General features: G+C 39.6%; 2 protein-coding genes across 2 annotated transcripts; both read left to right on the top strand.

Annotated features, from left to right (window-relative positions):
- Positions 1-146: 146 nt before the first annotated feature.
- LOC106699711 (protocadherin alpha-8-like) lies at positions 147-7007 on the top strand. Its single transcript, XM_023329067.1, has 7 exons — positions 147-248; positions 375-622; positions 1688-2345; positions 3472-3517; positions 4317-4535; positions 5100-5788; positions 6996-7007. The coding sequence occupies exons 1-7, from the start codon at positions 147-149 to the stop codon at positions 7005-7007; spliced, it is 1974 nt and encodes a 657-aa protein (XP_023184835.1).
- Positions 7008-7256: 249 nt separating this feature from the next.
- Positions 7257-9854, top strand: LOC111607149 (protocadherin alpha-10-like). Its single transcript, XM_023329066.1, has one exon. The coding sequence runs from the start codon at positions 7401-7403 to the stop codon at positions 9852-9854; it is 2454 nt and encodes an 817-aa protein (XP_023184834.1). The 5' UTR covers positions 7257-7400.
- Positions 9855-12694: the final 2840 nt, after the last annotated feature.

Raw genomic sequence — 12694 nt, 5'->3', positions numbered from 1 at the left:
ATTTGCTCTTTGTCATTTTGGAATGCTGCTGGACATTGGGATGTGGACAGCTGTCTTACTCTGTTTCTGAGGAGGTAAATCCGGGCACTTCTGTGGGAAATCTCGCAAAAGATTTAAATCTTAACGTATTTGACTTGGAGGCGCGCATGTTTCAGATTGTCAGCGGATCGAAGAGCAAATATTTCGACATAAACCTGAAAACGGGCAGCCTTTATGTCACGGAAAGAATCGACCGAGAGGAGCTTTGTGTAAAAGCTGAGAAATGCGTTGTTAATGTAGAGGCTGTTGTCAACAGTCCGCTAAAACTGTATCGATTGGCGATAAACATTATTGATATAAATGATAATGCGCCATATTTTTCTGAAACGCTGCAGTCTCTCAATATAGCAGAGAGTACAGCACCAGGAGGGAAATTTGGATTTGTGGGCGCATCAGACCTTGATGTCGGAAAGAACAGCGTTAGCACGTACAAGCTCAGTCGAAATGATTATTTCTCCTTAGAGATCCACAAAGGCGAGGACAGTGTGTCGGCCGAGCTTGTGCTTCTTAAAGCTTTAGACCGAGAACAACAGCCGACCATCAAACTTACTGTGACTGCTGTAGATGGTGGAAATCCACCAAAGTCAGGAACAGCAAACATTATTGTCACTGTTATTGATAGCAATGACAACTCTCCAGTTTTCAGTAGTTCTTTGTATAAGACAAGAATATCTGAGAACGTATCAGTAGGTAGCACTGTTATAGTTTTGACGGCAGTAGATGTAGATGATGGGATAAATGCCGAAATAGAATATTCTTTAAGAACGAAAGGTCAAGATCGGGTTTTAGATCTTTTCCAGATTGACGCTAGAACAGGTGCACTTCTAGTCAAAGGAAATATTGACTACGAAGAAAGCCCTGCCTTTGAAATTCATGCTGAGGCAAGTGACAAAGGTCACCCTCCATTGTCTGCTCACTGTAAAGTGCTGGTAGAAGTAGTGGACTTGAATGATAACGCTCCTGAGATCAGTGTGACATCGCTGTTAAACACAGTGAAAGAGGACGCACAAGTAGGTACAGCTATTGCTCTTGTTTCTGTGGTGGATAAAGATAGTGGGAAGAACGGGGAAGTAAAAGCTGTTATTCTGAATGAAACACCATTTAAATTGGAAACGAATTACAAAAATTCTTACTCGTTAGTTGTGAACAGACTCCTTGATAGAGAGATTGTTGCCGAATACAATATAACTATGCTGGCAACTGATGGGGGGACCCCATCACTCTCCAGCACAAACACTGTTAAAATTAAAGTATTTGATGTCAATGATAATCCACCACGATTCTCTGAACCACAAATAAATATTTACGTGAGAGAGAATAGCCCGGTGGGAACAGTTATTAAAATTGTGTCGGCAATTGATGCTGATCTTGATAATAATGGTAAGGTGACCTACTCCCTTTTACAAACCAGCACTGATCCACTGAGTTCATCTAAACTTGTTAATATTAATTCAGAGACCGGAGATATAATCAGTCTGCAGTCTTTTAACTACGAGGAGTTGAAAACGTTTCAGTTTAAAGTTCAGGCTACAGACTCTGGTGTTCCCCCGCTGAGCAACAACATGACAGTTAAAGTTTTAATCCTTGATGAAAATGATAATAATCCAACTATTTTAGCTCCTTATTCTGAACACGGCTCTGTTAACAGTGAGATCATCCCTTATTCTGCTGAATCTGGATACTTTGTAGCAAAGATCAGGGCTGTGGACGCAGATTCTGGATACAACGCGCTGCTTTCTTATCACCTGTCGGAGTCAAAAGGAAACAACCTGTTCAGGATCGGAACCAGCAGCGGAGAAATCAGGACTAAGAGGAGAATGAGCGACAATGACCTGAAAACTCACCACTTGTTGGTGTTAGTTTCTGATAACGGAGAACCTTCTCTGTCAGCCACTGTTTCTATTGATGTGATGGTGGTTGAAAGCACAGCTGATGTCCAGACTCAGTTCAGACATGTGCCTATAAAGGAGGACAACTTCTCTGATTTGAACTTGTATCTACTGATCGCCATCGTGTCAGTGTCTGTGATCTTTCTGCTGAGTCTCATCAGTTTAATAGCTGTCAGATGCCACAGGACAGACAGTGATTTCAGCAGGTACAGCGCCCCCATGATCACCACCCACCCTGATGGGAGCTGGTCTTACTCTAAAGCTACTCAGCAGTATGACGTGTGTTTCAGCTCAGACACACTGAAGAGTGACGTAGTGGTTTTCCCCGCACCGTTTCCACCTGTTGATGCTGAACTGATCAGTATTAATGGAGGAGACACTTTTACCAGAACTCAGACTTTACCCACAAAAGAAAAGGTAAGAAGCTACAGATATTTTTTTCACTGTTGGAAACAGAGATTTGTGTTTTACGTTTTTTCTTATTTTGTTTTCTTTCATAAAGGAATTTAATCTGCTGATGCTTTTAATGTTGTAGGAGAACTGTGGTTTTCCTGTCATCTGATTTTTACTGATATTTAATATCAAGATTACAACTTTGTCTAAACTAAAATACCAACAGTATTAACTGTTTTAGCCACATCTCACTGATGATTGAAAATGTGTGTCGTTATCCATGGTGCTGAAATAAGATGTCCCTGTTAGTTGTGCGTTGTGTTTCATTATGAGTGAGGGGATTGTTTTGCAATCACAGGATGCAGTTTATTTTTCCCTGCCAAATACATTTTAGGCAATTGATTAATCATTCATTGTTGGATTTGATATTTTTAGGATGAGAATTTTTAAGATATTTTTTATTTGTTTGCTTTTAGCCATGGTAAATACAAACTTTTAAGGTTTTGATTTGTTTGAATTTATCCGCAAATAATAAACAAATATAAATGATCCTCCTGAAATAAGTTTGTCCTTGCAGTTTTGTTTTAGTTTACAATTTTGTGTTATTACAATTTAATAGTGTGTCGAAATATTCAGTATTATGTTGATTATTCTTATGTAACAACATCACTTCTAACAGTAGTAATTATATTAGTAGTAACAGTAGCAGCAGTGGCTTTAGCTGTAGTCTGGTATTCTGAGGTGAAATTAAACAAAATATATATCTGTTTCTCGGAAAACGTGATTTGTAAAAGATGGTCAGTTTCATTTCCTTGCATGCCCACAAGGTGGCACTGAGGACCACAGTATGTATTCAATAGCGTCCTTAAGACCATAAGACTCAGTCTTAGTTTAAAGACTCCTCCCAATCACAAGGGCTTGTGATTTTTTTCTGTTCTTTGTTAGAGAGGGAAGCAGACCGTGAGCGAAGGAGAACATTGACCCGACTGGAAACATGGTCAAGACTGGTTTTTGCTCCGTGTTTTTATGCCTGTTGAAAGGTTTACACTGGATGTGAATTCGTGCATGCTACGCTGGATCTAATCATGTATTTCTCGAGGGGAGCGAGCTCTTTTTGGAATGGCGTTTCCGTCGTGCTGCTGTGTTGCAGCTGGGAAGTTGCAACCGCACAACTCTCGTATTCCATCTCAGAGGAGGTAAACCCCGGGACTTCAGTGGGAAATATCGCGAAAGATCTGAACATCAACATCCAGGATTTAGAGCCTCGCATGTTCCAGATCGTTGATTCAGCAAAGAGGACATATTTCGACCTCGATTTGAAAACAGGGATTCTGTTTGTTAATAAAAGAATAGACCGAGAGGAGCTTTGTGCAAAATCCGCAAAATGCACCGTGAGCATAGAAGCTGTGATAAGCAACCCGATGAAGCTCTACCGTGTAGAGGTAGCAATAAAAGATATAAATGACAACGTGCCTGTTTTTTCTGAGCATTTTCAGTTGATTGATGTTCCTGAAAACACTTTACCTGGAGTCAAATTTAGTCTAATAGAAGCGTCAGACTTAGATGTCGGAAAAAACAGCGTTAACACTTACAAACTAGGAAGCAATGATTATTTTACGTTAGAAATTCACAACGGAGCAGAAAGCGTGTCTGCTGAGCTGGTGCTGGATAAAACACTCGACCGCGAGCGAGACTCTGTTATAAAACTCATTCTGACTGCCGTGGATGGAGGAAACCCACCAAAGTCGGGAACCTCGGAAATAGTCGTCACAGTTTTAGATACCAATGACAACCACCCGATTTTTAGTAAGTCTCTGTATAAGATTCAAATTCCAGAAAATGTATCAACAGGAACAACAGTCGCTAGTCTAAACGCAACAGATGCAGACGAGGGTTTAAATGGTGAGATAGAATACTCTTTGAGAAAGAAAGGACAGGATCGTGTTTTGGATTTATTTGATATTGACCGTAAAACAGGTGCGCTTCTTGTGAAAGGTACTATCGACTATGAAGAAAACCCTGCCTTTGAGATTCATGCTCAGGCAAGTGACAAAGGTCAGCCTCCAATGTCTGCTCACTGTAAAGTGCTGGTAGAAGTAGTGGACGTAAATGATAACGCTCCTGAGATCACCGTAACATCGCTGCAAAGCCAGGTGAAAGAGGACGCACAGGTCGGTACAGCTGTTGCTCTTGTGTCCGTGGTGGACAAAGACGGTGGGGAAAACGGGAAAGTAAAAGCTCTTATTTTGAATGAAACCCCGTTTAAATTGGAAACGAATTACAAAAATTATTACTCATTAGTAGTTAATGAACCACTAAATAGAGAGACTCACCCTGAATACAACATAACTATAGTCGCAATCGATGGAGGATTTCCATCTCTCTCCAGCACAAACACTGTTAATGTCCAAGTATCTGATGTTAACGATAATCCACCACGATTCTCTGAACCACTAATAAATATTTACGTGAGAGAGAATAGCCCGGTGGGAACAGTTATTAAAATTGTGTCGGCAATTGATGCTGATCTTGATAATAATGGTAAGGTGACCTACTCCCTTTTACAAACCAGCACTGATCCACTGAGTTCATCTAAACTTGTTAATATTAATTCAGAGACCGGAGATATAATCAGTCTGCAGTCTTTTAACTACGAGGAGTTGAAAACATTTCAGTTTAAAGTTCAGGCTACAGACTCTGGTGTTCCCCCACTGAGCAGCAACGTGACAGTTAATGTTTTAATCCTTGATGAAAATGATAATAATCCAACTATTTTAGCTCCTTATTCTGAGCACGGCTCTGTTAACAGTGAGACCATCCCTTATTCTGCTGAATCTGGATACTTTGTAGCAAAGATCAGGGCTGTGGACGCAGATTCTGGATACAACGCGTTGCTTTCTTATCACCTGTCGGAGCCCAAAGGAAACAACCTGTTCAGGATCGGAACCAGCAGCGGAGAAATCAGGACTAAGAGGAGAATGAGCGACAATGACCTGAAAACTCACCACTTGTTGGTGTTAGTTTCTGATAATGGAGAACCTTCTCTGTCAGCCACTGTTTCTATTGATGTGATGGTGGTTGAAAGCACAGCTGATGTCCAGACTCAGTTCAGACATGTGCCTATAAAGGAGGACAACTTCTCTGATTTGAACTTGTATCTACTGATCGCCATCGTGTCAGTGTCTGTGATCTTTCTGCTGAGTCTCATCAGTTTAATAGCTGTCAGATGCCACAGGACAGACAGTGATTTCAGCAGGTACAGCGCCCCCATGATCACCACCCACCCTGACGGGAGCTGGTCTTACTCTAAAGCTACTCAGCAGTATGACGTGTGTTTCAGCTCAGACACACTGAAGAGTGACGTAGTGGTTTTCCCCGCACCGTTTCCACCTGTAGATGCTGAACTGATCAGTATTAACGGAACAGACACTTTTACCAGAACTCAGACTTTACCGAAAACAGATAAGGTAAGACCATACTGATTTTTTTTCACCGTTTTCGTGACATTTCACGTTCGTTATTGTTTCCTTTTTTAACATATCTACTTAGAATTAATTTTTTCACTACTTTCTCAGAAGTGTAATCCACATCTGATTGACTACTAATATGCAAGTATAACACATTTTTTAAGGTTTCAGATAGTAGCATCTTGAGTATAAAATACGTAAAGTGCTTAAGTTCTGAATATCAATACTTTCCCAATTTTTTTAAACAAATAAGACCTTTTCATGTATACATTTATTTATAGGATGCATCCAAAACCAAGACCGAAATTTCAAATCTGAAAGGAGATTGTGTAAGAAATGCTATGGCTCGAAATTAGTCTTGTGGAATCACAACACTACTAATCAGTAAATATAGATTTGGTATGAATGTGAAATCTTAATAGTTACGCCTACTGAGGTTTTTTTAGGGTACATGCATTCATTCATTGAAACATGCATTTAGTCAATTATTTTAAGCCGAAGAGCTGGGTTTTCTGTTTACTACGACTTTTATAGTGGAAGTGATGCCAGTTTCTCTTGTAATTGTTCTTCGCTGTCCGTGGTGCTGAATGTGACTGTAGTAACACATGTATAAAGAAGATGTGTCCTCATGAGCAAAACCGTGTTGAATGAAAATCTTTGAATTGATAGAAGCTAATTGTAATGAAGTCATATTGAAATCCATGTGTTTTCCTGATACTTATTATTATGACATTAATAATAATAATAATAATAATAATAATAATAATAATAATAATAATAATAATAATAATAATAATAATAATAATAATAATAATAAACCTTTTAATGCAGAATCGGTAAAGCAAATACAGATTACCTCATCACATTTATTATGAAGCAACTTTCTTCTCCCGGAAAGAAACAAAAAAGCATTAATAGTAATAATAATGATAATAATATTAGTCCTAATAATATTATTAATAAAATAATATAAAATAATTATTCAAATATTTAACTGCTCACAGAAATGGTGTGGGACTTAAACAATGATCTTTATTCAGTGTGAATAATTTAGGAAGAACACAAAACTAGATTTTTGCCTCATTTTATGAAATATTTTCTGTTGCTTCGAAAACGGTTCATCAGAGCAGAATAATTTCTGTTACTGGACAGAACGTGGTGATGCTCTGTATGTTTCGACAACCCATTCACCCGATTTCCCATTCAGCCCGATTTCTGACCATGCGTCACATATTGACGCGAAAGGGGTACCCTGCGTGTCAACATGTGACAAGGACGGACCGTCCCATGCGTCAATATATGACGAGTTGGGAGTAAGAATGGGTTGGTTTTGACGTGAATACACTTCCTGCATGTGTCCACATGGGGACATTGTAGACCATCACATTTCTGATGGCTGTATGATATCTCGGGCTCCTCCCTTCTCAGTACGTGCTTGAAAAACCACAGAGACAAAGGAATACAGAGAAGGACGAGGAACGGTGCAGCGACCTTTTTCTTTCTATTGAAAATACGCCTCAGTCTGTGTTAATTTTTTTAGGCCTTATGTTTAGATTGTAGTAGCGACTTTATTTTTGTAATTAGTTATATCTATTTCAAGTTTAATGTAAATATGCATAGGCCGGATAGATCTGCGTGGATATATCTCGCCGTCGTGCTGGTGGATTGTTACTTGGAAGCAGTTTTCGGTTTTCTCTCTTACTCCGTTTTCGAGGAAGTGGACCGTGGAAGCTTTGTTGGAAATATTGCCAAAGATCTCAACATTAATATACCGGAGCTGGAATCCCGCATGTTTCAGATCGTTGCGGGATCGAAGAGGAAATATTTTGAGGTAAACCTAAAGACTGGCGCTCTGTTCGTTAACGAGAGAATCGATCGGGAGGAACTCTGCGGCAATGAAGATAAATGTTCACTTAATGTCGAAGGAGTTATTAATAATCCACTTAAACTCTACCGCTTTGAAATTACAATCCTGGACGTGAATGATAATTCTCCGTCGTTTCCGAATACGTTGCTATCAATGAATGTCAGTGAAAACACGGCGACGGGGGCAAAATTCCCAATGAATCCTGCTGAAGATTTAGACGCTGGTAAAAACGCTGTTAATACGTACAAGCTGAGTCAAAATAACTATTTTTCTCTGGTTACACATAAAGGAGAAAGTGTCACTCCTGAAATCGTGCTACAGAAAGCCTTAGATAGAGAAAAACAAGCTGTGATTCAGCTAATATTAATTGCCTTTGACGGAGGAACACCAGCTAAGTCAGGCAGCGCGATCATAACAGTGAATGTTTTGGACAACAATGACAACGCGCCAGTATTCACGCAAAATCTGTACAAAGCTAGAGTGTACGAAAATGCTGAGATAGGCACGTCGATCATAACATTGAATGCAACTGATTTGGATGCAGGACAAAATGGAGAAGTTGTTTATTCGTTCAGCGGGATGGGTCGTGGGAAACAAACACACGTGTTTGAAATAGATAAAATAACAGGAACAGTGACAAACAAGAAGAATGTGGACTTTGAAGAGAACACTGCTTTCGAGATTCGAGTGCAAGCGAGTGACAGCGGCACGCCACCTCTCACGTCACATGCTAAATTACTGTTTGAAGTTTTAGATGTGAACGACAACGCTCCTGAAATTACAGTTACCTCCTTGTTAGGTACAGTGAAAGAGGATGCGCCCATCGGCACCGCAATTGCTCTAGTCTCGGTATTTGACAGAGACAGTGGTAAAAATGCCGTGGTTAATTGTGAAATCGCTAATGATGTCCCTTTCAAATTAGAGTCAAATTATAAGAATTATTATTCTTTAGTTGTGGGAGGACGTCTAGACAGAGAAAACGCGCCTCATTACAATATCAGCATCACTGCTAGAGATGAGGGCAGCCCACCTCTCTGCAGCAACAGCATGATTCTTGTACACGTGTCTGATGTAAATGATAACACACCTATTTTTACAGAGAGCACAATAAACATATTTATGAAAGAAAACAATCCAACAGGAGAAGTTATGAAAAAAGTGTCCGCACTTGATGCAGACACTGTTGAAAATGGCCAGATAAGCTACTCACTTTTAACTGAAAATAGTAACAAGTTGCCACTCAGATCATTGATAAACATAAATTTAGAGACTGGGGAGGTAATCTGTTTGCAGTCCTTCAACTATGAGGAATTAAAAACATTTCAGTTTAAAGTTCAGGCTACAGATGCTGGTGTTCCTCCACTCAACAGCAACGTGACTGTTAATGTTTTTATCTTGGATGAAAATGATAATAATCCAACTATTTTAGCTCCTTATTCTGAGCACGGCTCTGTTAACAGTGAGACCATCCCTTATTCAGCTGAATCTGGATACTTTGTAGCAAAGATCAGGGCTGTGGACGCAGATTCTGGATACAACGCGCTGCTTTCTTATCACCTGTCGGAGCCCAAAGGAAACAACCTGTTCAGGATCGGAACCAGCACTGGAGAAATCAGGACTAAGAGGAGAATGAGCGACAATGACCTGAAAACTCATCACTTGTTGGTGTTAGTTTCTGATAATGGAGAGCCTTCTCTGTCAGCCACTGTTTCTATTGATGTGATGGTGGTTGAAAGCACAGCTGATGTCCAGACTCAGTTCAGACATGTGCCTATAAAGGAGGACAACTTCTCTGATTTGAACTTGTATCTACTGATCGCCATCGTGTCAGTGTCTGTGATCTTTCTGCTGAGTCTCATCAGTTTAATAGCTGTCAGATGCCACAGGACAGACAGTGATTTCAGCAGGTACAGCGCCCCCATGATCACCACCCACCCTGACGGGAGCTGGTCTTACTCTAAAGCTACTCAGCAGTATGACGTGTGTTTCAGCTCAGACACACTGAAGAGTGACGTAGTGGTTTTCCCCGCACCGTTTCCACCTGTAGATGCTGAACTGATCAGTATCAACGGAACAGACACTTTTACCAGAACTCAGACTTTACCAAACACAGACAAGGTAAGATTAAATTTTCAGCCATGTTGTCGTTTGGCGCTCTATGACCATGTTAGGTTGTTGATTGCTCTCCGCTACACTTGAGTTGTATTTGACATTTTTATTTAGTATATCTGTTTTCCCATTTTTTCCTTAAGTGCTTCTTAAGCAAACTTACTTAAGTCGAATATGTATAGAGAGGTGTGAGGATTAAGAAAATAAATAAATAATAAAACAAAAGTTATTACTCTTCAAATTATAATTTCTATTTTCTTTTATGGTACCATTTCTTTATACCAAAGCTTGCTTGCTGAATGTGCTCATGCCAATACGGTTCTAGTGTTGCTGATTGGGAGTTCTGTTCTGCTGCTGACCTCTGAAGCAAAACTGTGATTGGAGCTATTCTCTGTTGTTGTTCCAACTCAGATATAGAACCATTAATTTCCTTATAAGAAATCATATCTTTCTTATTAGAAATATATGAAAAATCAATCAGTATAGGACACACACACACACACACACACACACACACACACACACACACACACACACACATATATATATATATATATATATATATATATATATATATATATATATATATATATATATATATATATATTTGTTTGTTTTATTTTATTTTTTTTTCAATTTGATATACTTTAATGATTTATTTTTTCTTTTTGCCTTATTGTGTAATGAAGACAAAACGACAACAGGGGGCGCTGTCGACCTTTACATATTGAATTGAATACTGAAGTTCGTCCCTTTTAATACGTGATTTTTTCTTGGGCTGCGGCACAAAGCGACGAAGAAACACAGAGGGGAGACTACGGCGTATGAGCTACGCTGAGGACTGATTGAAAAGAATGAGATATAGCTTTCGTTTTTGCTGGATCTACAGTGAAGGATATATTTGTTTATTTTTTCTCTCGGTCGGATTATGAATTCAATTCAAGAGATTCCCGTGTGGACTTTCAAAATATTCATTGTCCTTGGCTGCGGGTGGATTTCGGTGTCCGGGCAGTTATCTTACTCCATATCGGAAGAGGTAAATCCCGGAACCTCAGTGGGAAATATCGCCAAAGATCTAAACCTCGGTCTGCACGAGTTGGAAGCGCGTATGTTTCAAATTGTTAATGGAGCAAAGAATAAACACTTCGGGGTAAATCTAAAGACAGGTGTTCTCTTTGTCAACGACAGAATCGACAGAGAGGAGCTCTGTGCAAAAGCAAAGAAATGCACAGTGAGCGTCGAAGCTGTGATTAATTCTCCTCTGAAGCTTTATCGTTTGGAGATAAATATTATAGACGTTAACGACAATTTTCCATCTTTTACTAGTACTTCTCAAAATATTGAAATAGCAGAAAGCACACTGCCTGGGACTAAATTTCTAGTCTTGTCAGCTTATGATGCAGATGTAGGACAAAATGATATCAGTGCATATCAGCTGAGTGCAAATGATCATTTCTCCTTATCAGTGAACAAAGGAGAGAAAGTGTCTGCTGAACTCATCCTACAAAAACCTTTAGACCGAGAGAAGCAGTCTGTTATCAGTCTGACGCTGACTGCTGTAGATGGAGGAACACCAGTAAAATCCGGAACATCACAGTTAGTAATACATGTTTTGGACATTAATGATAACGTACCAATGTTTGCTCAGCCTTTATACAAATCAACTATTACCGAAAATTCGCCACTTGGTACGTCGGTGATAACAGTCATAGCGACAGACAAAGATGAAGGGCCAAACGGAGCGATTTCCTTCTCACTTGGCAGCAAAGACCAAGACCACATTTTAGACATCTTTCAAATTGATGAACTTACAGGTTTAATAACTGTGAAAGGAAACATTAACTTTGAAGAGCACCCGGTTTTTGAAATACGCGTTCAGGCCAGTGACAGAGGATATCCTCCTATGACCTCACAGTGCAAGGTGCTGATAGAAGTAATCGATTTAAATGATAATGCTCCCGAAATATCTGTAACCACTCTCATTGACACCGTTAAAGAAGACACAAAATTGGGAACAGCTATTGCGCTTGTCTCGGTGGTAGATAAAGATGGGGGTAAAAACGGAGTAATTCACTGTAGCGTTAAAAATAAAACCCCATTCAAGTTAGAAACGAATTATAAAAATTATTACTCTTTGGTGGTGGACAGCCAGCTGGACCGAGAGACTGATTCATATTACAATGTGACCATCATTGCTTCAGATGACGGAAAACCCACTCTGACGAGCACAAAGGATTTTACAGTTTTTGTTTCCGATGTGAATGACAACTACCCACGATTTTCAGATTCTGTGTTCAATGTTTATTTAAAAGAGAACGCTCCGGTAGGAACTGTTTTAAAAAGAGTATCTGCATTAGACGCGGACATTGATCAGAATGCTCAAGTGAGTTTTTCAGTTGCTGTAAGTAATGGCAACATGCAGCTTTCGTCGATGGTAAATATTAATTCAGAGACTGGAGATATTATAAGCTTACAGTCGTTTAACTTTGAGGAGTTAAAAACATTTCAGTTTAAAGTTCAGGCTACAGACTCCGGTGTTCCTCCGCTCAGCAGCAACGTGACTGTTAATGTTTTTATCTTGGATGAAAATGATAACAATCCAACTATTTTAGCTCCATATTCTGAGCACGGCTCTGTTAACAGTGAGACCATCCCTTATTCTGCTGAATCTGGATACTTTGTAGCAAAGATCAGGGCTGTGGACGCAGATTCTGGATACAACGCGCTGCTTTCTTATCACCTGTCGGAGCCCAAAGGAAACAACCTGTTCAGGATCGGAACCAGCAGCGGAGAAATCAGGACTAAGAGGAGAATGAGCGACAATGACCTGAAAACTCACCACTTGTTGGTGTTAGTTTCTGATAATGGAGAACCTTCTCTGTCAGCCACTGTTTCTATTGATGTGATGGTGGTTGAAAGCACAGCTGATG

This window comes from Xiphophorus maculatus, chromosome 23, assembly GCF_002775205.1.
Source record: "Xiphophorus maculatus strain JP 163 A chromosome 23, X_maculatus-5.0-male, whole genome shotgun sequence".
NCBI lineage: Eukaryota > Metazoa > Chordata > Actinopteri > Cyprinodontiformes > Poeciliidae > Xiphophorus > Xiphophorus maculatus.
Note: the sequence above shows the minus strand (reverse complement) of the source record. Positions and strands in the feature narration are given on the sequence as shown.

What these genes read in the sequence shown, in the direction of transcription:
- LOC106699711 (XM_023329067.1), top strand. Translation starts at nt 147, where the DNA reads ATGTTTCAGATTGTCAGCGGATCGAAGAGCAAATATTTCGACATAAAC. An exon ending in CTTTACCCACAAAAGAAAAG is followed by an intron (nt 2,346 to 3,471) that starts GTAAGAAGCTAC and finishes GCTGTGTTGCAG; the next exon opens with CTGGGAAGTTGCAACCGCAC. An exon ending in GTCCGTGGTGGACAAAGACG is followed by an intron (nt 4,536 to 5,099) that starts GTGGGGAAAACG and finishes CAACTATTTTAG; the next exon opens with CTCCTTATTCTGAGCACGGC.
- LOC111607149 (XM_023329066.1), top strand. Translation starts at nt 7,401, where the DNA reads ATGCATAGGCCGGATAGATCTGCGTGGATATATCTCGCCGTCGTGCTG.